The 25,488-nt window shown below is 33.1% G+C and overlaps 2 protein-coding genes across 3 annotated transcripts in view; both read right to left on the minus strand.

The window, feature by feature from the left end:
• Positions 1–15,837, minus strand: part of LOC121860806 (neurocalcin homolog) — a 36,551-nt gene extending 20,714 nt beyond the window's left edge. For both annotated transcript variants that reach the window (XM_042358194.1, XM_042358193.1), the window contains exons 1-3: positions 15,704–15,837; positions 12,987–13,135; positions 11,794–11,912 (exon numbers count right to left, since the gene is read on the minus strand). In XM_042358194.1, the coding sequence (XP_042214128.1) occupies positions 11,794–11,912; positions 12,987–13,056 (189 nt within the window). In that variant the 5' untranslated portion in view covers positions 13,057–13,135; positions 15,704–15,837. The remainder of the gene's footprint in view (positions 1–11,793; positions 11,913–12,986; positions 13,136–15,703) is intronic.
• A 1,087-nt stretch (positions 15,838–16,924) lies between these two features.
• LOC121860807 (neuronal calcium sensor 2-like) overlaps positions 16,925–25,488 on the minus strand; it is an 84,894-nt gene continuing 76,330 nt past the window's right edge. Inside the window, exon 4 of the mRNA XM_042358195.1 lies at positions 16,925–25,288. Within this exon, the coding sequence (XP_042214129.1) occupies positions 25,106–25,288 (183 nt within the window). The 3' untranslated portion in view covers positions 16,925–25,105. The remainder of the gene's footprint in view (positions 25,289–25,488) is intronic.

The raw sequence follows: 25,488 nt of genomic DNA on the forward strand, positions 1-25,488 counted from the left end.
CTTATGCACGCATGTATGCACACACACACACACACAAAATGCATTTGGACATAAATGCACACACAGAAATGAAAAAAAAATACTTAATAAAAACTAAAACAAAATATACAGTACAGGGAATGAGAAGTCAGTACAGTACTGCACTGTACAGCACTATATACTATGGAAAAAACAATGGCAAAGAAAGAAAAGAAAAAAATGGTCTGAAAAAACAAATATGAAAGCCAGTCTATGCAGGTATAGTATACAGTATGGAAAATAGGATAGAAATGATTTACCAATGCAAATAGCCCAAGTACCCAGGAAATAAGCTGATGAACAAGATACAAAAAGATATGAAGAAACAGAATACCTAATATGACAAAAGGTACAATCATAACTATTCAAGTACAGGCACGAGAGAAAACTGGCCAAGTATGACAAAACTAAGAAACAAACTGTTCATTTGACAAACAGTATTTGCATGTGTTACAAAACAGACAGTGCAGGGAATAACTACTATGTATGTACAGTATACCTTGTAAATATATGCACAGTACAGTAGAAGACAACAACCACAGGCTACATTGAAGAACTTAAATCACATACAGGCAGGAAAACATGATGTAAATGACCACAAACGGGCTGAAAAATATAAATGATCCCAAAACAAAATATACCTGGTATGACGATATGGGAAAAGATGAAAAAAACAAATAAGAAAACAAAGGGTGTATGTAAAGATATTTGGAAAAGACATAAATATTGTTATCAGAGAAAATATGGAGTAACCAAGATAATGTTTGATAAAAAGGTCAGGAAATACAAAATCTACAAACTTGTCGGATATAGAAGGGTCAAGGATGCAGTGATTAAAAAATAGGGAACATACAAACACCTGTACAAAAAGGTCAAACATATTTATGCAAACTAAAATACGTGGTACACAAAAGGGGAGAATGGCTACGACTAAATAAAATTATGAAACAAAATAAGAGTACAGATGACAGACATTCGTAATAATCGCAGCCTCCAAATACAATGTGTACCGTGTGCTATGTCAGGGTTTAGGAAAGGGTGATCATGCCTTACTTGTACTATCATTGATTAAGGTTTATTCCAAGGACATAATTTTTTTTTAATAACAAACACATATTCTGTACAATTTAACATTTTTATCATGGACATTGTCAAAAAAGAAAAAAGTTAAATACCTTTTGAAAGCTAAGTAATGCTCAACCTCACCAAAATAGTTTGAAGAATTTTGAGGGTAAACTACTTGAAAGTTAATAAGGAATTAATCACCCTGATAATGATATCACACTACAAAGCTTGTTAGTGTTACTCAACTATCCATAGTAAAAGACTTGTTAGTTGACAAACCTTATGTAGGTTAGTATTAGGAATATGGACAAGTGCCAAGTGTGATGTCTCATACTACTAATTCATTGAAAACCTCCAAGGTGGATGTAAGTGTTTGTACAGACATATTAATTTACAGAGAGCTTTGGTTAGTATTAACTGCAATATCTATCAATACCAATCAGACAAAAACCTAGTAGATCTAACTATAAGCTTACAGTTGAATAGGCGAGGCTAAACTTATGGTAAAGAAGTTTCAATCAATATGTTTTGTAAACATGTTTGTCAGAAACATGCTTTACTGAAATAAAAACTGAAATAAGATTCTCATCCATAAACACAATACCTACAACAGGCACAATTCAGTTTGCCAATTCAAGAATGAGCTACTCATTCCTCAGAAGGAAGCTAATAATTTATTGACATGTAAGCACTTAGATAACAACTACACTTATCTATAATAGGATACAGTTAAGAAATTTGCCATTGAAAAATTGTGCTGTTTACTCCCAATAGAATATAAAAATATGAGTGCATGATTACAATACCTATTTTCCATTTCAGAGTTTTTAAAAATTTTTCTCTTCTACTCCTCTGTCCTACCCTTCCGTAATAGTAAATAATAACAGGTATCGGCCTCATTTGTGCTACTAAGAACAAGGTAACAATTCTGATACAATACAAGTATGTACTGTACTACTGTACCTGTATATCAGTTCTGAGTACAGTACTGTACAGTAAACCCTTGTTATTTGTAGGGGTTATGTTCCATGGAATGGTGTGAATAAGCAAAACTGCAAATAGCAATTTATACAACTACATGTATAGTGCCCTACTGTATGAGACTTAGAGTCACCCATACTACAGCATGCCCTTGCAATTCGCGGGGGGGGTTAGATTCTTAGAAAATGGCCGTGAATAAAGTTTGCTGACTGGGGGTTACATTTGTACTCGTATGCAAAGAAATGTATATTCTCTTTACATGTTTGCCCTTAGGACAATTATTTGTTTTACCTGTATTGTATATTAAAGCTAACTTTAATAACAAAGCACGGAGTTGACTTGAGGGTTAACTCTCACATTTGTAATACATTTTGTTGTCTTGTTTTTTATTATCTGTGAGAGGATTTTCTCATTATTATTTATTTGTATGTGTGTGTCGACACACACATACATACACAATACAGGTAAAAGAAATTACTGTCTCTAGAATGAATGGCTCCTGTCCCAGCCGTGAAAATGCCAGCGACGTAAAAACATTCTTGGGTACATCCAGGGTGTCATCCGCAAATCTCTCACTCCCGGAAGTGCTCTGCATAAATTGTTCCAGCTAATGGAGATATCACTGTATTACAAATATTAAAGCTGGAAAACCCGAGATGATTATTGTCTGTATGGCACCCACCTCTTTGGAGCTAAGCAGTAACCGTTTCTGAACTCGTAAAAGCGTTATTAACTATTAATGTCATGCATGCCACATTTATCTTATAAATTTTATAATGAAATATCCTTTAGCTTTTGAAAGAAACTTGAAATTATGATGATAATGGCAAGTAACGCCGACAGCTGTCACCATTCATTCGTAGTCTCAGTAGCACGTAAAGTCATCTATTGGCATGAAACGAAGACTAGTATTCAGTTGCCACTTCATGTTTTTGGAGTGCTTACCATCGTATGGACATCTTAGTACAACGATTAATGATCATAACAATAAAAACTTGGTAATAACATATCAACAAGGACGGTGGTAACAAATTGAGTTTACGGTGCTATACAAACTTACTCTATTGTGTTCCATATTAGTATAAGTAAACATTAAATGCTTAAATATGCTAAAATATTTTCATGAATATTTCATGTTTAAATGTGGGTGCGTCTTATATGTCATAAAATACGGTATACTGTACTACAATATACAATTACATACTTACTTTTGTCTAGCATAAATTTTACAAAGTATCTTATACACATTCAAGAAGGAATGACAAAATTTTCACTATCAAGTGCAGCACAATATTTGCAATGGCAAAAATTTACTTAAATTCCAGCACTACTGCTAAAACAGAACCTAACAATACTGGACTAGTAAATTTTGAAATATTTCGGGTACTTAAGATTACATTCAATAGACAGATTACATTGAATAAAAATGTATACAGTGGTCCCTTGATTAACAAACACAATTGGTTCCACAGAGTCATTCGTTTACCGAAAATTTCGTTAACTGAATCTATTATTTCAATGGGATATTGGGTAATTGGTTCCAACTCACAGAAAAAGTATACATAAAAAGTACTGAATACCGGTAATAGAATTAACGAAACATTAAATATAAACTAAATACAGTATACTGTATTCCCGGCAGCTTTGTTTACATATCAAACTGCTGATTGTAGAGGCAGTCAATGATGACATGCCATATTCTTTACAGAGTGCATTGGTTTTAGTGCCTTCTTCATGTTTCATAATAATTTCTGCACTGTATATTATCAATATGTTAACTAAATTTCAGAATGAACAATAATTTTAATGTAAAAATGCAAAAATATTCAAGAGACCAACAAACTGGATGTTCACTCCACTGTAAACAAAGTTAAACTGAGAAGCGTTGGTGGGTGATTCGATCAGCTGATTGGCACACAAAAACTGTTCCCTATACTGTATATATTATCAATATGTTAACTAAATTAGAATGACAAATAATTTTAATATAAAAAATGCAAAAATATTCATGAGCAGAACTTTCTTGATATTTACTCCACTGGAAACGAATGTAAACATAGAACCAATTACAGTACTGTAATGGCGGACTAGTGGATCAGCCAATGCGCACAACAAAGCGTGTTTCTCGTAAGGCTTTCATTAATCGAAGTTTTGTTCGTTAATGGAATTGAAAATCCTTATGGGAGCAAACCCATTAACCGAAATTTCGTTAATTGGACTGTTTGTTAATCGAGGGACCACTGTACAGTATATGATAAATTGAGTACATTATTTCTTTCTTTAAACTTTTTCAAGACTCTTCCTGCTTAACACAAGGCTGCTGGAAACAAGAGCAAATACTCTCACAATTTCCCTTCACCTGATATCATTCATCCATTCTCACAATTGTAAAAAATGTATTCTTCTGTGGAACTCTGCTTCTACAACAAGGTCACATAAGATCATCGCCCATCACAAATTCATCCCTCCCCTAGAAATTATTCATTGCCATGCTCTCATCTCCTTCAGGCATACTACTGCTACTGCTTCCTTTCATCCTAGTATGTTGTACCTTAATTTATCACTCAGAATTCCACTTCCTGACACAGTCCCTTTCAAATATCCGAGACATTCTGCTTCATCCATCAATCTTTCTTCTTTATTTATTTCCATCAATTTACTCTTGTTCATGCTCACCCTCAAACTTCTTCTAGTGCACACTGTTCCATACCCATTCACTAACATTTGTAACCATTCTTTTTAACTGTCCACTATAACAGTGTCTTCTACATACAGCATCTGACTCGCCTCTCATTTACAGTACAGCCCATCTTATTATTGACTAAAAATGTCTTTCAAGTTTCTTACTAATTCTTCCAGGACAATATTAAACAAACATGGATACCTAACTTGCATTACACATCCTTGAAACAGTCCTACTTTGGCCGAGAACCAGTTTCCCTCTTCTTGGCACACACTAACATCTGCTTTATTCTTCTTATAAATTTATGAACAGCATTCAACACTTTACCATTTATTCACTACATTTTCACACTTTCCCACTTAGCTAATCTATAAACTCTATCAAATGCTTCTTTAAATAAATTGCCAAAACAAGTTCTTCCCTTCTACAAACTTTCAAACTAAGTTCTTTACAACAAAAACTTGATCTAGAAAACCTTGTCATTTTCTTAACCCACATTGCTCTTCCCTTAATACACACTCTGTTTTAATTTAACTTCTCTCAATAATATATCCACAATACAGTTTACCTGACATATGCCACAGATTCACATCTGTTTAATATTTACACTGACTTTTATCACCTTTTTCCATTATATAGCAGAATTATGGAAGCTCTGTCATTCTGGTAAGCTTTCCTATGTCATACATACAAAGCCATCACTCTTCTTATCTGTTTCCTCAGTTATCCAACTCCCATCCTTATCATTTTAACGGTGGTACTATTTAGTCCTCACGCTTGATAATCTTGAGCTTGCTTACAACCAGTCTCACCCCCAACTCTCTTATCCATTTTCCTCTTTAGTTTTGATATCCTTCAAATCACCACAACCTAAACAGGATAGATCCATCAATCTCTATCCATTACACACAAAAGAATTCCAAAATGTTCTCCCTTTAATTTTTATGTTCTCTCCTTATGCATTCCTAACCATTCTCTTTATTTGCTGTATAATCTCCCAGAACTCCTCCCATCTTTTTACACTCCTTTTGTAAAACTGATGCTCACATGTCCTTTTACTCTCCTTAATGAGAACTGCCAATCACTGCTCCCTTTCATCTTCAACCCTTTCCCCAGCATTCCCAGTGACACAGGCCCACCTTGTATCAATTCTCTTTAAATATTTCAGTTTCATTTTATTTCCTCAGCTCATCATCTTTTTTAACCTCATTCTCACTTGTCAGAATCTCTTTCTTTTATCTCGACTGGACTGCACAATGACATCTCTAATTACATTACTTCCCAGCATCCTTAATTACTGGGACTATTCTCTTAAATTTATTTCATTGGAATTTTTATGCTATCTTGAAATATAGGAAAGGTAATTTTACAAAACACAGATGAATTTGGCTAAAGCTGAGACATGTCATGCAAGCTCCAGAATATAACATTCGTCCTTCGGGACATTCTATGTGCTGTTTGGTGTAATTCAGATAGTGAACTCAATTTCACTAAGGTCATCTTTGATAAGGGTCTACTACTCTTATTAGTACTGTACTCTGTTAAAATAAAGATTGAGTGAAAATATAAATTTCATTGTTCAGAGACTCCTCTGTAAACATTAATCCTAATGGAAAATGAATGGTTGTCAAAATCCACAAGAATCACATAGAAAGAAAAGGAAAAAAAAAATATAGTGATAATCACCAGTGAAATGGGCTGACATTACATGAAGGAGGGAAGAAGCAGATCTTCATAAGAGTCATACAGACAGCATCCAGATCACAAGCTCTCATCATGGACGGATTTTATTCATGAGACGATAAACTGACCGAATTTTACCTTCCAAGATGTAGGAGATGAATTCTTTGACCTTATACAAGACTCAACTTATAACAGAACCCATGAAGGGAGACAACATTCTGGATTTGGTCTTGATGAGTAAGAAGGCAATAGTGGAGGAGGTCCATTCAGGTAAAAATCCACTCTGGGGATTAAGTAGAATACTATGACTTCATCTGTGGGGATTACCACCTCATGAAGGACAAACTACATGGAAGAAACTTGAGGAATATTAAGGAGGAATCACACAAAGACGAATCATAGCAAGAATTTTTGGAAATCATTGAAACGGCATTAGAAGAATGTATGGTAGTACCCCAGAAGTCAAGGAAGAGAGGAAGTTAGTCCGGATAGATGAATCACAAATCCAGGAAAAAAAAAAAAAAAAAATCTGTCAAAAATAATAAAAGAAATGTCAGAGCCCAAAACATTATGCAGACTATACAATACAAAAATAGAGCCCTAATTGTGACCAACCAGGAAATTAGATCTGCAAAACGATACTTCAAGTAGAAATTGGACCAAAATATTAAGAAAGATCCCACGTCTTTTTGTGCTTATACGAGGAATAAAATTAAGAAAAAAGAAACTCTGTCCCTCCAAAGAATGAATACAATCTGCCTCTGGAGGACAATAAATGGACACCAGATACCCTACATGGTTACTTTATATAGCACAGGATATGCTGGATAACATGACAATATACCCTGGAGGATGTATACCTCAGGGGTTAAAAACTAATTAAGAGAGACAGCAATCACACTTACCTGTAATAATAACAGGAGTACCGGTAATACTAATACAGTAGATGGTCTTTTGTGTCTCAAATGCGCCTGTTTTTCTAAAGAATTCATTAATGCTCGAAACACTACAAAGTCAAAGAATTGAAAATAAAAAGAAATACTGAACTTTATTACAATAAAAAAAACACAAAAGTGACAGTTCGACTCCTATCATTCATATACCCTAAGTTTTAATATTTCCTAAACCCAGTAATTCTCCATCACTGTAGTACCCTGTTCAGTATCATACGCTTGCAAAAAAAAAAGAAAGAAAGGTCTTAAGTTATTTCTTAAAGGCCTCCACAGAAGACAGTAGCTTCATCGGGCAGCAAAAGAACATTCCCGTACTGCTCTAGGCTCCTCAAAGCATGAAGGATCATAACTACTACACAAAATCATTTCAGAATGTGTAGTCAGTGGAATTAGAAAGCTGGCCAAATACTTAGGCTCACCACACATTAGTGTCTTAAAAAGTCATCAGGCAAAGTTTGAACTCTATCTTAGCTTTAATTGGAAGCCAATGTAATTCGATCAAAAATCAGGTAGTGGGAGTCCTCGGTGGGAAAGCAAAAATAAGCCTGGTAACCCTGTTCAACACTGTTTGAATTGTCTTCAGTAGACAATCAGGTAGGCGGAACCCATAAAGAGTTACAATAGCCAACCCAAGACAAAATAAGTGAATGTAATAATGTCATGTCACAAGACACAGTTTAATAGCATCTAGATTTAGAATGTGAAAGTTACAACTCTTAACTACTGAATTTATATGCTCTTTAAAATTCAGTTTTGAGTCAAAGTACAGTACACTAAAAAAACTTCCTGAGAAGTCCCAGGCAGCACTGTAAAATGACACTTGTCAGAAGAAAATAGTTGAAGACAGATCAGAAAAACACAAAGAAACAAACTGCTGAATTTCAAGCAGAACTTCCCCATTGGTTCCAGTTGAATAGACACAAAGTGAATTAACCAGCGAGAAGGTGAGGATGGGCAACCTTACCTCCTAAGAGTAAAAGTAGGGTTGGTTGCTAGATAAACCTTTCCTAATAATAATAACTGACCATTGAGCTTTACACAACACACCCTGGATAAACTTCATTGGGTACGATACTGCCACTGTGCAAAGGATAGAAAAACCATACGCTGATCAGCCTAACATCACATACTGTATAAGCAAACTCTGAGAAAATTTGATGGATGTCATCATCCAACACATGACCAAGAAGTATTATCAATGCATCACACCATGTTTCATGGAGGGAAACTCTTGTCTGACAAACTTAATAACATTCATTGCAATGACAACAGACTATATGGACCAAAGTTTACCAGTAGGTGTATTGTATGTGGATTTCTCCAAGACCTTTGACAAAGTCCACATGCATGGCCAATGTACAACACTGATGTAGCCTGAACACTGGGTCAAAGACATTCAATAAAGTGTGGTCATAAACAGAGTACATTCAGAATGGAAAAAGGTGCTCAGTGGAGTACCTGTACCACAATAATTTATGATCAGACCCTGTTTGTAATCTACATTAACGATAATGACGAATAAATATTGAGCTACATAATCAAGTTCACAGATAACACAGATTTATGGGCTGGTGGCAAGTCAACAAGATATTGCAATCATGCAATAAGATCTGCATGAACTGTTCAAATGGTTGCAAGACTAGCAAATGTTGTTTTAACAAAAATGCAAGACTGGCAAATGTTTTTTAACATGACAAAATATAAAACTCTACACTCGGGACACAACAACCCAAATCACAACTATTCTGTGAACAACACTTTCTTGGAAATTGTTAATAAGGAAAAAGACCTTGGCATCTCAATAGACCAATCACTGAAGGTAGTGCAAGAAGTGAAAAAAGCTGTGAATAAGCAAACCAAACTTTAGGAATCATAAGTCGTACCTTCAAATATTGTACTGTATCGAATAAAAGATGAGAAAATATTATTTACATTTTTTAACCCTCTTGTCTGTCCCCATCACAATCACTGTATACAGGCATGGAGATCATACATCCAGAAAAACATAACATCCTGAAAAAAGGTTAAATGCAGAGTGACTAGTAATATTCCTGATAAGAATCATCTTGATTATCCAGGAAGAACTTAGGAATGACAACACTCCAGAGAAGACATGATAGGACAGATCTAATAGAAATTAAAATTTTTTAAAGGGATGGAAGACGTAAATCCAGATAATTTTTTTTTTGCAATGTCACCAGGGGCAGTCTGGACCCCCCCCCCCCCTTGCATCAGAAAATTCCAATACTTTTTCTTTAATGCAGTATTGTATGCAGGCATTTTTGTATAGTAAAAAGTAATTACTATTGACCTCAGAATATTTCCTAATATCAAGTGGATATGGCTTCAAGATGCCCATGATATTGGTTCGATTTTAAAAAATTTGGGGCGAGCTTACAACAGGGTGGGCTCGCTGTGCTTGCCATGTTCCATCACCCACAACTTTTTGATGATCCTGGATCTGCCCCTGGTCACATACCACCAACACAAGAGGACACAACTTCAAGGTAAACAAGGTGTCTTATAGGATGAATATAAAAAAGTATTTTTTCACACAAAGGGTGGTAGACCTATGGAACAGTCTGCTAGCTCAAACTATGGAAGTAAACACAGTCTTGGGCTTCAAAATATCTCTGGACAAGACTATCAAGAGCAATGGAGGGATCCTACACAGGCCATTGGTCTACTTCCTTCCTCCATCTTTGGTCACCTCTAGTTGGGGTAGCCATTTAGTAAATTATGATTTAAAACAGGATGTAAATTAAAATTTTAATGCAACCAAACTCTTTCACACTTTCAAATTAAAGAGTCATCACCTCTGGTGAAATGAAATTCTTAAGAGGAAAGGCAAAATCTGAATTTCAGCACTCTCTCACAACAGTACAATACATGCAGTACCTACCAGTAGTGTATGTTTCTACCAGTCAATTAAAAAAATATTGCATCTAACTGAAGATAAAAAAAATCACTACAGTATATTTACAGTAAATACCAAAGATTTTTAACACATTTTCATTACATAAAAATGTTTCCTTTGACACTTTAAAAAAATATACTCATATTTGCCAACAGGTTTTGCTGCAGATTAATTATACTAAAATTTTGCCCAAGAAATTAATTTCAAATAAAATTGTTGGTCCAAAGTACTAGTCCAGTAAAGAGGTTTTAATGAGCAAGACTTCAACAGCTACATACCTAAAAGACAGCAATAAATAAACAGCCTTCATTGTGACCATCATCTCATAAATAAATTTAGTTTACGTAGTTTCTTTCAAACCAAGGACAATATTTCCATCTATTTGGGAATTCAATAGGTACAGTACTGTAAACCTGATGCAAGGGCAACAGGGAGCACCATAATTTTCTTTAAGGTTTTTTTTTGTTATGTGTATGACTGTATAAGTGTACATATGTATGGGTGTACTCGATATGTATAAGAGCATATACTGTACGGGTTAAGTTGTTTCAAGCTCTAGAATAAGAAATAATGTAGCAAGCGGCTTACTTGACGATAGTTACTGATGACAATGATTCACAACAAGAGTTCTACAGTACACTACAATCATTTGAAAAATTCGACATAAATAGAAAATTTTAAGTCCCATAACTACTACAGAACTTAAAATTCAAAACATATCTCTTACATAGTTTCATCTAATAGACAGAAATACAGTGCATAGTAGAATTAAAAAGAAAAACACCTATTGTAAAAGAAGCCTATGTTCTGAAGGGAATTTATACAAAAGACATCACTAAATTGCATATGTTAATATCCACATACACATTGTTTTTTCCATGTCCCATTCTATCACTAAAAAAATTCCCGATGTACTAAAAAATATATATATATATATATATATATATATATAAAAATTGTGTGATCCACTAGAATGCATTTAACATCCCTTGTGACTTGTGTCATCTAAAAGAAAATTATAAAAAGTGTTTCCACATTAATCACCAGATCTATTGTTTGCTTACAAACACTATGACTTGTTGACTATCACATGTTCTTTTGCGATGTTAATAGTAACTAGTTTGTGAAAGTAAACAATATGGATCACTGTTGTGTAAGGGATATAAGGCCTTTAATTGTGAGAGATAACACATTAAACAATCCATTAACCCATAAGTTATCTTTTTATTTTTGGGGGAAATTTTAAATCCATGTGTTAGTTCTTTTAGAGGTTGTCAAGAGATGTATTCTATTGCTTATGTTTTTTCCCTAGAGTGGACATGAGCACATCGAATACAATTGACTAACATAAAGTAGGATTAAAAAATGTGAGTCTTCTCTGTGAGGACAAGAATCCTCTGAGAACACAGTTTGAGTCATATAATTACAGTATGAGCTTACATAGAACATCAATTGACTGAAGCTATATAGTTATACCCTGTTAAGAGACGTACCTTTGATGCGTCACCATATGGAAAGAAGTTTCCATATATCTTCTTGAATTCTTCAACAGATAGGTGTCCTGTTGGGCAGTCTTTAAGGAAGCCTTTGTACCACTCTTGAATCTCAGAGTCTGTAAAAATTAACAGTAATTGTATACTAGTGAACAGTGAGAACAGCAGGTACCCCACACAATGGTGGAAACTTGAGAGAAACTACCAGGAGTTAATGAAACTACTGTACTGTACTAGACAAGTGCTGAGGACTTAATAAAATTACTGTGTTCTACAAATCCTCAAAGTTAATGAAACTACAGGTTGTAACTCTCTGGTCCAGCAATCTGTGGTCTGGCAACTCCTGTGGTCCTGCATGTTTTGAATCTGGCACCAATAGTTTGCAGAGAAGCCACCATGATGGCTGTATTAGCAGTGCCAAGCTGCTAAGTTTCTTTATATCTCCAGCAAAAGTGTTTTGGTTATACAGTACTGTACCCTGCTCACTCTTGTCTTTGCTTAAATTTTGAATGTATATTAGAGCCCTACAATATGTCTTCCAAGATTCCAAAAGACCATGAGATGTGGGAGGTGGCACCACAAGCACTACCACTTTACTAGCTAGAACGCCTGGGAAATGTTCGTGGAACCAGTGAGAGAGAGAGAGAGAGAGAGAGAGGACGCCAGGGTTAAGTAATGGTTATTTTTTAACTCTTAATTTCAGGTATATATAGTGTTCGTAATTTTCCAATATATATATATATATATATATATATATATATATATATATATATATATATATATATATATATATATATATATATATATATATATATATATATATATATATATATATATATATATATATATATATATATATATATATATATATATATATATATATATATATATATATATATATATATATATATATACACACACACACAAGAATAAAATTTCAATTACTGTATAAATAAAATTCAAGAATTGCTTAAAACAAAATTGAGCATAATGAATTAGATGGTGATATAATTTTCAATCAAGTGACACTATTTGTCATTGATTACAAGAGAATAAAAGTTATCACCATTTACATTTAAGTTAAATAAAGAAAAAAAATTGTTTAATCATAAATATTTAATGATTTATATTCAAATGATTACAGTACAGTAATACAACAATTAATGTGTCAATTTCCTATCACCATTTTTCACCTGTGAACTCTGTATTGGAGCGAAGGTCCTCCAGCACCTCTGGCTTGAGTTTGCTATTCTGCTTGCCCATGGTTATGTAGGTGTGTTAACTTGGTCTACTACCTCAACAAACACTCCTTTTCTACGTGCCCCTCTCGCTAGCCACACACCTACAAAAAAAAAAGAGAAAAAGTTGCATACAGTACTGTACAATGATTTACATAAAATTTAAAATAATTTACTTTAGAGAAAATTTTCAATATTTCATACTGGATCCTCACCTCGATCTATGTGTGCACTGGAATGACTTATTGAAAATTCATGCTAATTTAGCTGATGTCTCAGCTTTATAAATTTAGTTTGAAGACCAATATGAATTGTCTGGTAATGATTCTACATCTACTGACTGTAAGAAGTTGTGTGATATCTAATTTGTGTAGATTTCTTTTAGTTATTCAATGCAGACACTGAAAAATTTACTGAATATGCCTGTCTCAATCTGCAGTTAATATACTCATCCTGTAAGACAGTACTTTATTGTCAAACATTTTGTGTCTCCACTAAGTTTAGCACACGATTAAATTCATCTATTTGCCTGTTTAAAAAGTTTTTATGATAAGAGAATCTTCTTTGTATAGAGATGGAAGTAAATAGTGTACGGGCAGTCCCCGAGTTACAAACACCCACACTTACGAAAGGGATCCCAATACTGTACAGTAATCATCAAAAAAAATCTGTAATTAAAATTAAATTTTTTGCATTACTGTACTTTCATTATTTTGTATTGTTTAACCTTACTTTATTATATATAGTATTTATATTATTTGTTATGCATAGAACATTCATGTTGTTTTCTAGAGGCAGGGTTGTGCTTTAAACTAACATAAAAACAAAATTAACCGACTTACGAACAGGGTCAAGGAATGTAACCCATGGACTGCCAGTATATACTGTACCTCATTTAAGAAGGCAATCTAAATTACAGTACTGTACAAAAAGCCCAAGTGGAGCTGTGATCACCCAAAAGAAAGTATCCAGGGTTGCAAATAAAATCCATCTTCCTGTATCAATAGTGTCAAAAATACTCAAATTTTAAAATGGTTTATAGGTACAGTATCATGTCTCTACCTACCAAAATTTTCTTCTAACAAAATCAGACTTGGAGGCAAGAGGGTGGAAGAGGAGAAAGATACTGTATACTGTAGTGCAGTATTAAGAGTTGGATTTTTATATGTGAATGTGTTTAGGAAAGAAACAAAGAGAAGAAAAATAATGAAGGGACTTGTACCATAAAACCTATATACAGGTACTTCAAACATATTGTATGACAATTCATGAAGGAGAAGTGATAGGGAAGGGAAAAAGAGTTCACACATTCTAGATCATGTGACAATGCAATACATTACTGCATTAGCATCAAGGAAGATCAAGACACACTGGGTAAAGAGACATAAACCTACAGGTTAGATAAGAAGGAGATGAAAGATGCGGTAGAGAAAGTAAGAAAAGAGAGAGTATGAAGCGTATAAGGAAATACCTGTACTGTAAATCAAATGTACTGGTTTGAGTGTGGAGTCGTTATTAGGGGTGATGTGAAAAGTATATGTTGTTCCTAAGAAAATGCATCATGGTAAACAAGCAAGAGTTAAAGTGACAATAGGTGATAGACTAAGATACAATAATCAATGCAGGAAAAGATATCATATATGGAAGTCTTCAAAAAATTAGCAATGAATTTACAAGCTATGTGTAATAAAAGAGTAGATTGTGTGATTATTTTATGGAAAGCAAGAAGTCATACAGGAAGCAGGTAGAAGAGAATGGAGGAAGAGGAAAATTAGTGATGGTGAAAGAATCAGAAAGATATAGAAGGAGATAAATGTTAAGAAAAATGGAAGGAATATTTTGAAGAACTTATAATACCAAAACACAAGAAACAATATCAGAGTTATTTTGCACGAGGATGGAAGGAATTGGAGGAAAGATGTTAACTTAGGAAATAATCTCCCATATACTGCACAAGGTGACTAACTATATATAATAAGATTAAATTATGTTTCTAAAGACGACATTATAACACAGGAGATGTTTATGACTAGCAGTGAGGAAATAACATTTTGGTAGAGTACCTTAAAAAATTAGAATATGGCCAATGAAATTCTCAAACAGAAGAAAAAAACTTCCTTTGTACTGTACAAGAATAAAGGCAGTACCAGAGAAATCTGCTTGAGTACTGTACATTATATCACCTCACACTTAAAAACAAAAAACTACATGGAACATAGAAGACAAATTGAATGAGCTATACAGTACAGCGACCCACAAAATATGAGTGTTTAACTGAAGATCAGAAGAGGTTATGTAGTCAGGATACAGAAATGTGGAGAGGTCAAAATAGTGTTCTAACCCTTCCATCACTAAGGACAAGAGGGAACCTACCTGTAAATAATATGCTTGCTATATGTTGAGGTAATACAGTACTAATAACCCACAAAAATTAAAACCCTACAGGATAATTGAGAGTGATTCTACCCCCACCCTTTATACTATTTCCTAAGGGAGACAAATTTAATGTGTTTTAGCTTAACATGTCACATTTCAGAAATAATTTCATCACGTAAAACAAGGAATCACTGCAGTATACATTATACAATAAAAAGGAATACAGTAATATTATTGCACATTACTTCTAAGACAAACAATAATATGATCATCATTAAGAAGTTTTCTATACATACCCTTCACCTCTTCTGCTCTACACTGAGCCAAGTTGTTCTTATTCTATCACAGATTCTCCAGCCTTCACTGCTTGCTCAATCCTGCAAACAGACAAAGTTTTACAAATTCTAAAATAAATATTTCAGTATTCTATACATATTGCTGTAGTTAGCTATAATTTATGTCTAGTAACTGATAAATGAAAGAGAAATCACTAGATGATTTAACTAAACACAGCATGAGGATGATTTATGTACAGTATTCTGTGGGGTAATCTGACAGATAGAATCATACAAATACTGTATAGGAAAACATTAATAAAAATTATGCAAGATATTGAACCTATGGGTCTAGCTTATTTCTTTTCAGAAAGCCTTAACACATGCCCATGCATGAATTTCGACCACCATGGAAATAATACACACGTTTAAGTTTGCTCCCCATGAGTGGTGGGAGTGTCAAGAGAAAGCATTTCTTGCTAGGTAATAGGCAGTGAGATGAGTTGTTGAAGCATCTAGTATTCTAGATAAAGAAGCCTTGGTGAAATGTTTGAGTGGGGACTATGGTGTTGGTACATCCACAGTCTATTATCTTAAGAAGCAAAATGAGAAGTTACATAAATTCTATGGTGATCGTGACTAACCCAAGTTAATTACTTCATTTTATATAATGGGTATGTACAGTACTGCATATTCTAAACTCTGTGCTCCAAAATTAAGAAAACCCCTTAATTTGGCCCTCCTCAGCTCACAAGCTTCTTCAATAAGGGATCACATAACTCTATGTATGTATACCTATACAATACAGTACCCTGTACTGTATATGTATATATATAATGCCTGTACTGTACATATATTTAGTAAATCTGAATTTGAAGCTTAAAAAAACAAACATATAACCCGTACATATATATACTGTGTATATATATATATATATATATATATATATATATATATATATATATATATATATATATATATATATATATATATATATATATATATATATATATATATATATATATATATATATATATCATTAACTGAAGCACTTACCTTCTATTTATTCTGAAAGGCACTACATTATAACACTTCAGTTATTTATGGGTGTATGCCATGGTTGTATTTTCTAATATCTATATCTCAAATATTAGTACTACATAACAAAAAGGTTACCACCGTATGACACATAAGAGCTCAAGGCACAACTGTGCAACATGGTCAATAAACCAATCTCAAGAATAAAATTTCAAGTATTTTTATTACTGGAAAAAAAACACAAGGTTTATATAAGTTTATATTCCAACAAGGCTGGTGCAACCCAAGTACAATTAAAAATGTGTGACGAGATCAGCAATGATGAGCCTTAACAGGTACTGTAATAAAAATTTGATCCTAAGCAAAGATGACCAAACTGTCAATAGTAAAGACAGTGTCGACTGACTTCTTCTTTCCCACCACTGCCCATAATATAAATTGTTGTGAACTTTATTTACACTTTGTCTTCAAATCAGATTTTTACAATGTTGACTCGTATTATAATACAGTATATACTGTACCCTACACAGTACTGTATTTTATAATAAATATTTGTCTGAAAGAATTTGAGTTTACTCGCACTTCACAACCCCTTCTGCAGTTCACATTACATTTCACTCAAAAATTTCTTTCTTTTACTATGGAAATATTTCTTACTTTAGTAACTAACACACAAACATTATTTTTTTCTTCAAAAATAGATAATTAACACTATACTGTATTTATATCTATGACAACAATGGTGTAAAATTGTCACACACTATTTCAAGAAACAATAAACAACATTTGCAAGAACTAAACACAATTACAACCTCTCTAAAACTGCAGATGTCATATGCTTTCCACAAGCAATTACACTAATGGACCCTGGTACAGCATTTTAAAGTAGCAACTGTTTATCAATAACTCAAATACTGTACCTGTACTTGCCATAAAAGTAAATAATTAAATATGAAATGATGTCCAATAATTCTAGCTAAAGTTTTCATACTACAGTACAGTATATTCCTTTCATTAAAGAATTGTATTCAATTTTAATTTCACACTGAGATTATAGACTGATTACATTGACAACATTCTTCATGATTTCTCAGTAGAATATAACAGTACATCTCATGATTCTGAAAACTTTTCCACTAATGTACAACTACAACATACTGTACTTTGTTGAAGACATGGCTGACATGTACCGGTACTTTAAGTTACACTATACACGTTTTGTACATTTATATTTATAGCCAAACCTCATAAGCCAGGTTTGGATAACTCTCATTACAGACAAAAGAAACGTGAACCACGGTTACTCACGCTACACTTTTTTCTCCTCTAGATTTCTAGAAATCAACTGCAATTTGTTATTCTGTATTTGTAAATGGAGATAAAGGAACAATGCTTTTACATCACTCCATGTTTGTGCTCTCGAACAACCCTGTTTGTATTGCACTCACTGAAATAACTTTACAAAGAGGTGATTTGCCCATCAAAAATGATTCACACTAAGATGTATCATAGCCGGCATAATCAACACACTGGTACTCAACTGTCTTTATAAAGTCAAACAAATTGTGCGAGCTAACCGAGTTCTTAGCATAGCATTCTTAAATATAACTATAATACCACACGTACATAGAAAAAAAACAATAAACATTACTTTTTTCTTATATGACAACTTAAATACAAAATAACTGAACTTCCATGATTACAATGTCTTACTACATCATTACTCTGGACTTAATTATGTGTAGCTGCATTTTCTCATTTGTGTTGAATGTAATGTGAACAACTACTTTATCTATGGCAGAATGAACAAGAAAATTCTATACTATGACAGGAAAATAACTTTTATTACCGTCCCATTTCAGACTCACAACTCCTCATCTCATCACCAACACGAATAAAGACAAGATTGGGTTGCAGCTCTGTCTACAGGTGAGAAGGAATATGAAGGATATTCAATGCTACATTTTCATTCATACCAATAGCGACAATGAACACTTAAATAGGTTCTTAACAAAACTATTCTAGTGTACATACAGAATATTCTTTGAGCTAATGGCTCTTCACCACAGGCTTCATCATAATTAATAACTAAGCACTTATCATCCAAAGAATGTCATGCCGAAGACATTCCCGAAAACTCTGATGATGACGGAAACAAACCGTATCAGTCTTGTGGAGAGATCAGCACTTATAAACACTTTATGACTTGATTTTTTCTACCTTACTTCAAAAATTACACTTGTAGCTATATAATACATGACACCCAAGCCACTGATCTCAACACCGGCTTAAATCCTGCAGATTTCAAGATGAAAATCAGGGTAAAAGTGTTACAAGCATGGCACAATCCCTTATCCTACTATGATATTTACAGGTATTACCATTTGTGCAGATTGTCTACTACAAATTGAGCCAAGCAAAGCAAATAAACAAAGAAAATTTTGGAAATGACTTGGACATGAATACTTATTTTGTCATAATTAACACTTCAGAAAATCAAAAAGGGGCTCTAGAAAAGCCAAATCTGAAAAAAAAAGTTATAAGAAATGTCACTGAAATAGAAAACAATATTAATATACTTTTTGTGCAGAGATTTTGATAAAACTCAGTCCAGGATTAATCTGTCTTACTAAGAAGCACAGGAAATATTTTATATTTAAAGTGACATAAATATAACTACAATATATTCAACCTTGAGACCCAAGCTTTTTCTATGGCAATGTCTTGGGTCATGTCAATCATGTATATCTGGGGTCACATTCACAAGACACAGTTGTAGATGCTCACACACGCCACAAGAACAACTATATCACAGAAGGGTGGGGAAGTTGGCGTTAAATCAGTAATCAGCAAAGAACAAAGGTTGTGCATTACAGTATTGGAACAGTTATTACATAAAACCTTTCTGTGAAGAAAATGTGATTCTTTATATGCCACTTACTCTATAATTTGGATAAGCTAAAAATAATAATGTCTCAAGAGGAGGAGGAATGTGAGACAATTCTTAAGGAATGGTTATCCATGGAGGAAAAGTAAAATGAGTACACATAAGAGTGGCAAAACAAAGTAAGTGACTTTACACATACACAAGTCTCATCCTGGGGTGGAAATGACTGAGGAAACATGCTTGCACACTCCCTTTACAGCACACCAGGACTGACTTATGTACTGGAATGCTTGTGTTATGATCACCCATTAGAGACCCTTGCAGAGATCACCCATAATGAAAACATTTCATGGAATGAAATGGCCCATTGCCTAACCATGAAAAAAAAAAATAATGGCATAATAAACCAACATAAAACAAAAATATACAATTCTAGTTATCATAATAAAATTAACAAATACTGTACGTTACATCTGCCATAAAATACCCAATCTAATTTTCAAAAGCTGCTATCTTGTCCCTCTATATTTTTTTAATTATAATATATATATATATATATATATATATATATATATATATATATATATATATATATATATATATATATATATATATATATATATATATATATATATATATATATATATATATATATATATTGCTATTCCTATACAGTATCTTCTTTCATTTAAAACTACTTATTACAACTTTCTGAATCTTTTCACTGATGAAAGTCAATACAATTCTTCTCTACAGTTTGTTATGCAAGACTCAGGTGCTATTTAAATTTTTTAGCTCAAAATAATATAATCATAACAACTGTTCCCAAAATTAAGTCTTCAAGAAACATGCCATAAAGACATAGCTTGCTAAAACGGAGCAGACACGTTCTGCTGAGCAATATCTGTATAAGCACCAGATTATGGTAAGAGGGATAATAGCACACAATAAACCACATTCCCCTTAGAGTTATTTAAATTTAGAGATAATCAATTAATGAGTACAACTGAATAAAGAAAGAGTCACTTTATGAAAACTTAGATTTATAGGTATAAATTTTAGGCAAATTCAGTCAGTATGATTGAGCAAAGAAAGCAACCCACCATCAAAAGTAAAAGGGGGATGGACTGAGATTAGTCTTCTTTGATTATGAGGCTGTGTGGTTGGCTACATATTAAATCTTATTCTTTGTAAAACATGTCAGCAGATTATACTCTTAGGTCAGAGATTGATGCACACGTTTTGGAGTGAACTTTGATACTGAATATAATTAAGGTGCTTCAAAAAACTTATTCAATAACTGCTTCAATTATGTAATTTTGAAACAAGGTACAGTATAAAATACCTAGTTTTGCTTTAGGAATGTGCAACCTTCAATTACTGGGTTGATATAACACATGTAGCATGTTTAACAATAACAATTTAACATATATTAATTCTAAAACTTAATAAAAATAAAGAAGCATATTGGAAATGAGTTAAAACAGTAATAAAATAAGAAAAAAATCCCTAGGAGGAGGAAATATGATAAAATATAAGTCAAGAAATGAGTTGTGTTGTTTGGAATGACACAAGAGGGAAAATGGAGAAAGAAAGTATACATACATACATACACAATACACATAGAGAAACACAGTAAGCAATGCCAAATGTGTCCCCTATATAACCTGTGTACTAGCAACATCCCAACACTTTCTAACTCAAACAAAAATATTGGATTCATTCTTAAATTAGGAACTAAATGCACTTAGGATTCAGTTTCATGAAGTCATCTTAACCATATGGCAGTACAGGCATGTGTCACTGTATGTCATATGTAACACATTTTACATTAATAATGAGAAGAAAAAAAATCAGCTAGCAAGCTGATAAGTGGTGTAACAATAAATCAAATAAAAATATTTGTCCCTTATATTCACATTTATGCATGACAAAATGTAGTGTGCACACACCACTTGAAGATGGGGATATGGGTAAATTTTCTAGTATAGTATCTGAAATATTCTTGAATTCAACTCAGCATAGGAACCATTAAGTGTAGTCTACTGTTTTACCTATAAATGTATATGTATGTATGTATGTGTGTGTAAATATATAAAACTACTATGGGGAAGAAGAATGTGTTCCCCTTTGAAACCTTACAGCTATATGCTGTCATTCTCCATTTCCACAACAATAGCTGCATAGCACAAACTTGCAAAGCTTTCCTCAGAACCATTTCACAAAGATGCCAAAAGCTAGGAGCAATATCTACCACAGTTGAAGTAAACAATTTATAAACTACATTTGAGGTCTAAATACATGAAGTGTTGTGGCTTAGCCACATTTCTCTTTAATTCACATTCGCCACTGCTTCCAAAGGGGTGTAGAGGTCAAAGAACAAATGGCAAAATTAACTTACAGAAGTTCCATTCCTCATCTCGTTATTCATTAAGTTTACTTGAAATACCAAAATGTAAACTTTATAATTGTGATACTTTTGCTTTAACACTAATTACCTGATATTTGGGGAATGGATTTTCTCTATCGGCTGTCCTTAAACACAAACACATGCATACTAAAAGAAAGAGATACAATACTCTTCTGAATATACAAGAAAATATGCCAAAGTCTGCATTTAGCATGTTATATTTTGCCACACATTACAAAAGAAGTAATTACACTGATAGCAATAATTTTATGTCTTTAAAGTTAAAGCTATTCTGTCTGCTTACTCGGACTGCCAGTGTACACTATATTACAAAATATTACCTTGTAAGCACGTTTCAAATTCTGCTTTACTGTATAACTTCTAAAACCTACAAGCAGACTTCTACAGAATTTATCAATACACTCAAAACTGGTTAGTAATATTCTCTGATTAAAACAAGTTATTCATATCATGTTTCTATGTCAAGAAAATCTTCATGGATGTGGTCAGTATGATTATTTTCTGACAAAAAATCTATTACTGTACCTAAATACTTTGGCTACATTACTGTGAAAGAGTACAACCAGATTTATAATAATACTTTGGAGCTCCAACTGTGGTGATCCTTATTCAACCAGGCTACAAAAAGCTACTAAGATTGCAAGGAGTGAAAGTAAGGGAGGGCAGCAGGAATCACAAGTGAGGCATTTGTGAGTGGCATGTTACCTCTACTATCTTGTCAAAAACTTGGGTGAAAATTAGGATTTCTTGGGAAAAATTTTGTGTTAAGTTTCAAAATTAATTTACAGGGATTCCATTCAACATCCTGTAACCTAGGGAGTTAAAAAAATTGTATTGTAAAAATAAAAACTACTACACTGTACTGTATAACCTCAAAATAAATAAATGCCCAAAATATTACAATGACACCAATGTTAACATACACTTCAGAGGAAGGTTATAACTAGAGTATTATACCAAGTCAATAAACTGTATGCACATTGCTTCTTAGGCAAATATAATGATAAAATTTCTATAGCTAGATAATTACTTTCTGGTAATTATCCTAATATACTTGCTGGTTATAAATATTTGTCTCATATCTTCATCAAATCATGTGTCTTCAATAGTACCCCCCAAAAAATTAAACAGCTTATGTCAACTCCTACACTGAAATAAAATTGCCTTCTAACCAAATTAATTATAAAATCCTGCATATACTATTCATTAGTAGAGTGCATATTTATTATATGCACAGGTTCATTGGAGTTTAACCATGTACAATACCATCCATTAAAGTTCAAACATGTTAGTACTGTACAGTATTGTATTGTGTGAAAAAGTTGTTAAGTGGAATCCTGCCAGTGCCATATTCACCATGTTCCCCTAATTTACTGCATATACTGTAGAACTATACAGAGTACTGGAGTGGGGAGCTATCTGGGTGCTTGAGAGAAAAATGCTAGGCTGAAGAAGATGCAAAGATGATTAGCTAGTGGCTATATACAATTGGTCACTGCCTCTCAGAAGGAGCATGGAAAAACAAAACTGTCCTGGAGAAGGATGAAACGTGGCCTGCAGCACTCAGCAGTGATAAGATCAACAAGTCTGTGTGCTTCTTTAAGTATCCAAAGTGACATACTTTCCTCTCACCACTAAGAAAATATGCCTGGGAAACCACCTCCAATGGGTCAGTATTTCTAATCTAGTCACAGTAAACAGAAGCCTTAATGAGTGCATATACTTTCAGAATGTAAAAATGTTTACTGACAAGGATTTATCATAAATTAATAAAAGTCTTTAAATATCAGATCGTTGTACAGGTCTATAACAGTTCACTTATTCAAAGTACTCTAAATGGTCAGTGTTCAGACCAGAAGCTGTGAGTAAGCCAGCAACCGTCAAATCTTATTTTAGATCATTTCAGCTCAAACTTACCAGAAAATGAGCTTTACATATTTATGTTCAATGTTTCCTGTTGCTGATCCAGTCACAATTAACAATCTGTAAACTACTTGATAGCCGTAAAGTAACTTTCCTTGTACACAGGACAAAAGGGTTCAGTATAACTTATCTTTGTGCACTCAATGAAACCTCACAACTCACAATTAAGGAAGAATTTCTACATAATCTACAATCTACAATCACTGACAAAACTTCTACAATCATTGCTAATTATCTTTAAATACTTTTTTCCATTAAATTGCATCCCTGTGCTATTGTATGTATTCCAATGCATGATATATATATATATATATATATATATATATATATATATATATATATATATATATATATATATATATATATATATATATATATATATATATATATATATATATATATATATATATATATATATATATATATATATATATATATATATATATATATATATATATATATATATATATATATATATATATATATATATATATGTATATATATGTATATATATTTACTGTACTGAGGAAATGAAAACCGCTTGTAGTATAAACATGAGGACATGAATTGTGAACTAATTTCTGGGAACAATCATATGGAGCCAGATCATAGTTTTGCATTATGATCACAATATGAAATCTTTCCTAAGAGAATCTAAAGAGAAAACATACAAACGTTATCACCCTGATACCAAAATGCATGGAAATATTGATAATACATGAAATATTTATGGGAAACCTTCTCTAACAGCCTTTTGGTGTGGTTTGTTTCAAGGGCCACACTGTAGCTCATACACACAATATATCTATCACAAAATATGTACCTATTAATTCCCAAACCTGTCATAGCTAACCCAAAGGAGTGTCAACAGCTCTGCTGATACTGACTGTGTTAGATTAGTGCTCAGATCAGCTAAATTTCCTAGCTCTTAGTATGGACCATACACGGCTGAAGACATGGTCGATATTTTTTATCTTTGGTGTTTGTCACAAGATGGCTATAACTTGCTAATTCTCCTACTGATACTAATGTTTATTGTTTGTAATGAGGGCTGTCTACCATCTCCTTGTTTAGCCACCAGTGCAGTAGCTTCATGCTAGTCTATGCTCTTGTATGAATATTATCCTCTGGTAAAATAAGTAAATTAAGCTCCTGGTGTGAGCATCTTGGAGAGCTCTTCGTCTAGCAAGCAACCCTTAAGGAACTCTTCCTGAGTTAAATTGCCATCATTATTTTCATCCATCTTTGAGAAAATTGCTTTAGCTCGCTCTTCGGCACTGTCTGCTGGACGACTGGCAGAGTTGGTTCCCAGCATGTCATAGATGGCCTGTGGAAGGAAAATAGAGTTACTCCAACATAAAAGCTGCACAGTAATACAAATTCAACAAAATGGCTGAAAGGGGCATTAAGTAGGTACTGTTTCTTTAACCTTTGCCTGTTATCCAACGATCTACATAATTACAGTACAATATATGAAATTTTACAAGCTTTATATACAATAAACAATAAAAAATAAATTACAACATA

Source organism: Homarus americanus, unplaced genomic scaffold (genome assembly GCF_018991925.1).
Source record: "Homarus americanus isolate GMGI-L3 unplaced genomic scaffold, GMGI_Hamer_2.0 scaffold23617, whole genome shotgun sequence".
In the NCBI taxonomy this organism is placed as follows: domain Eukaryota; kingdom Metazoa; phylum Arthropoda; class Malacostraca; order Decapoda; family Nephropidae; genus Homarus; species Homarus americanus.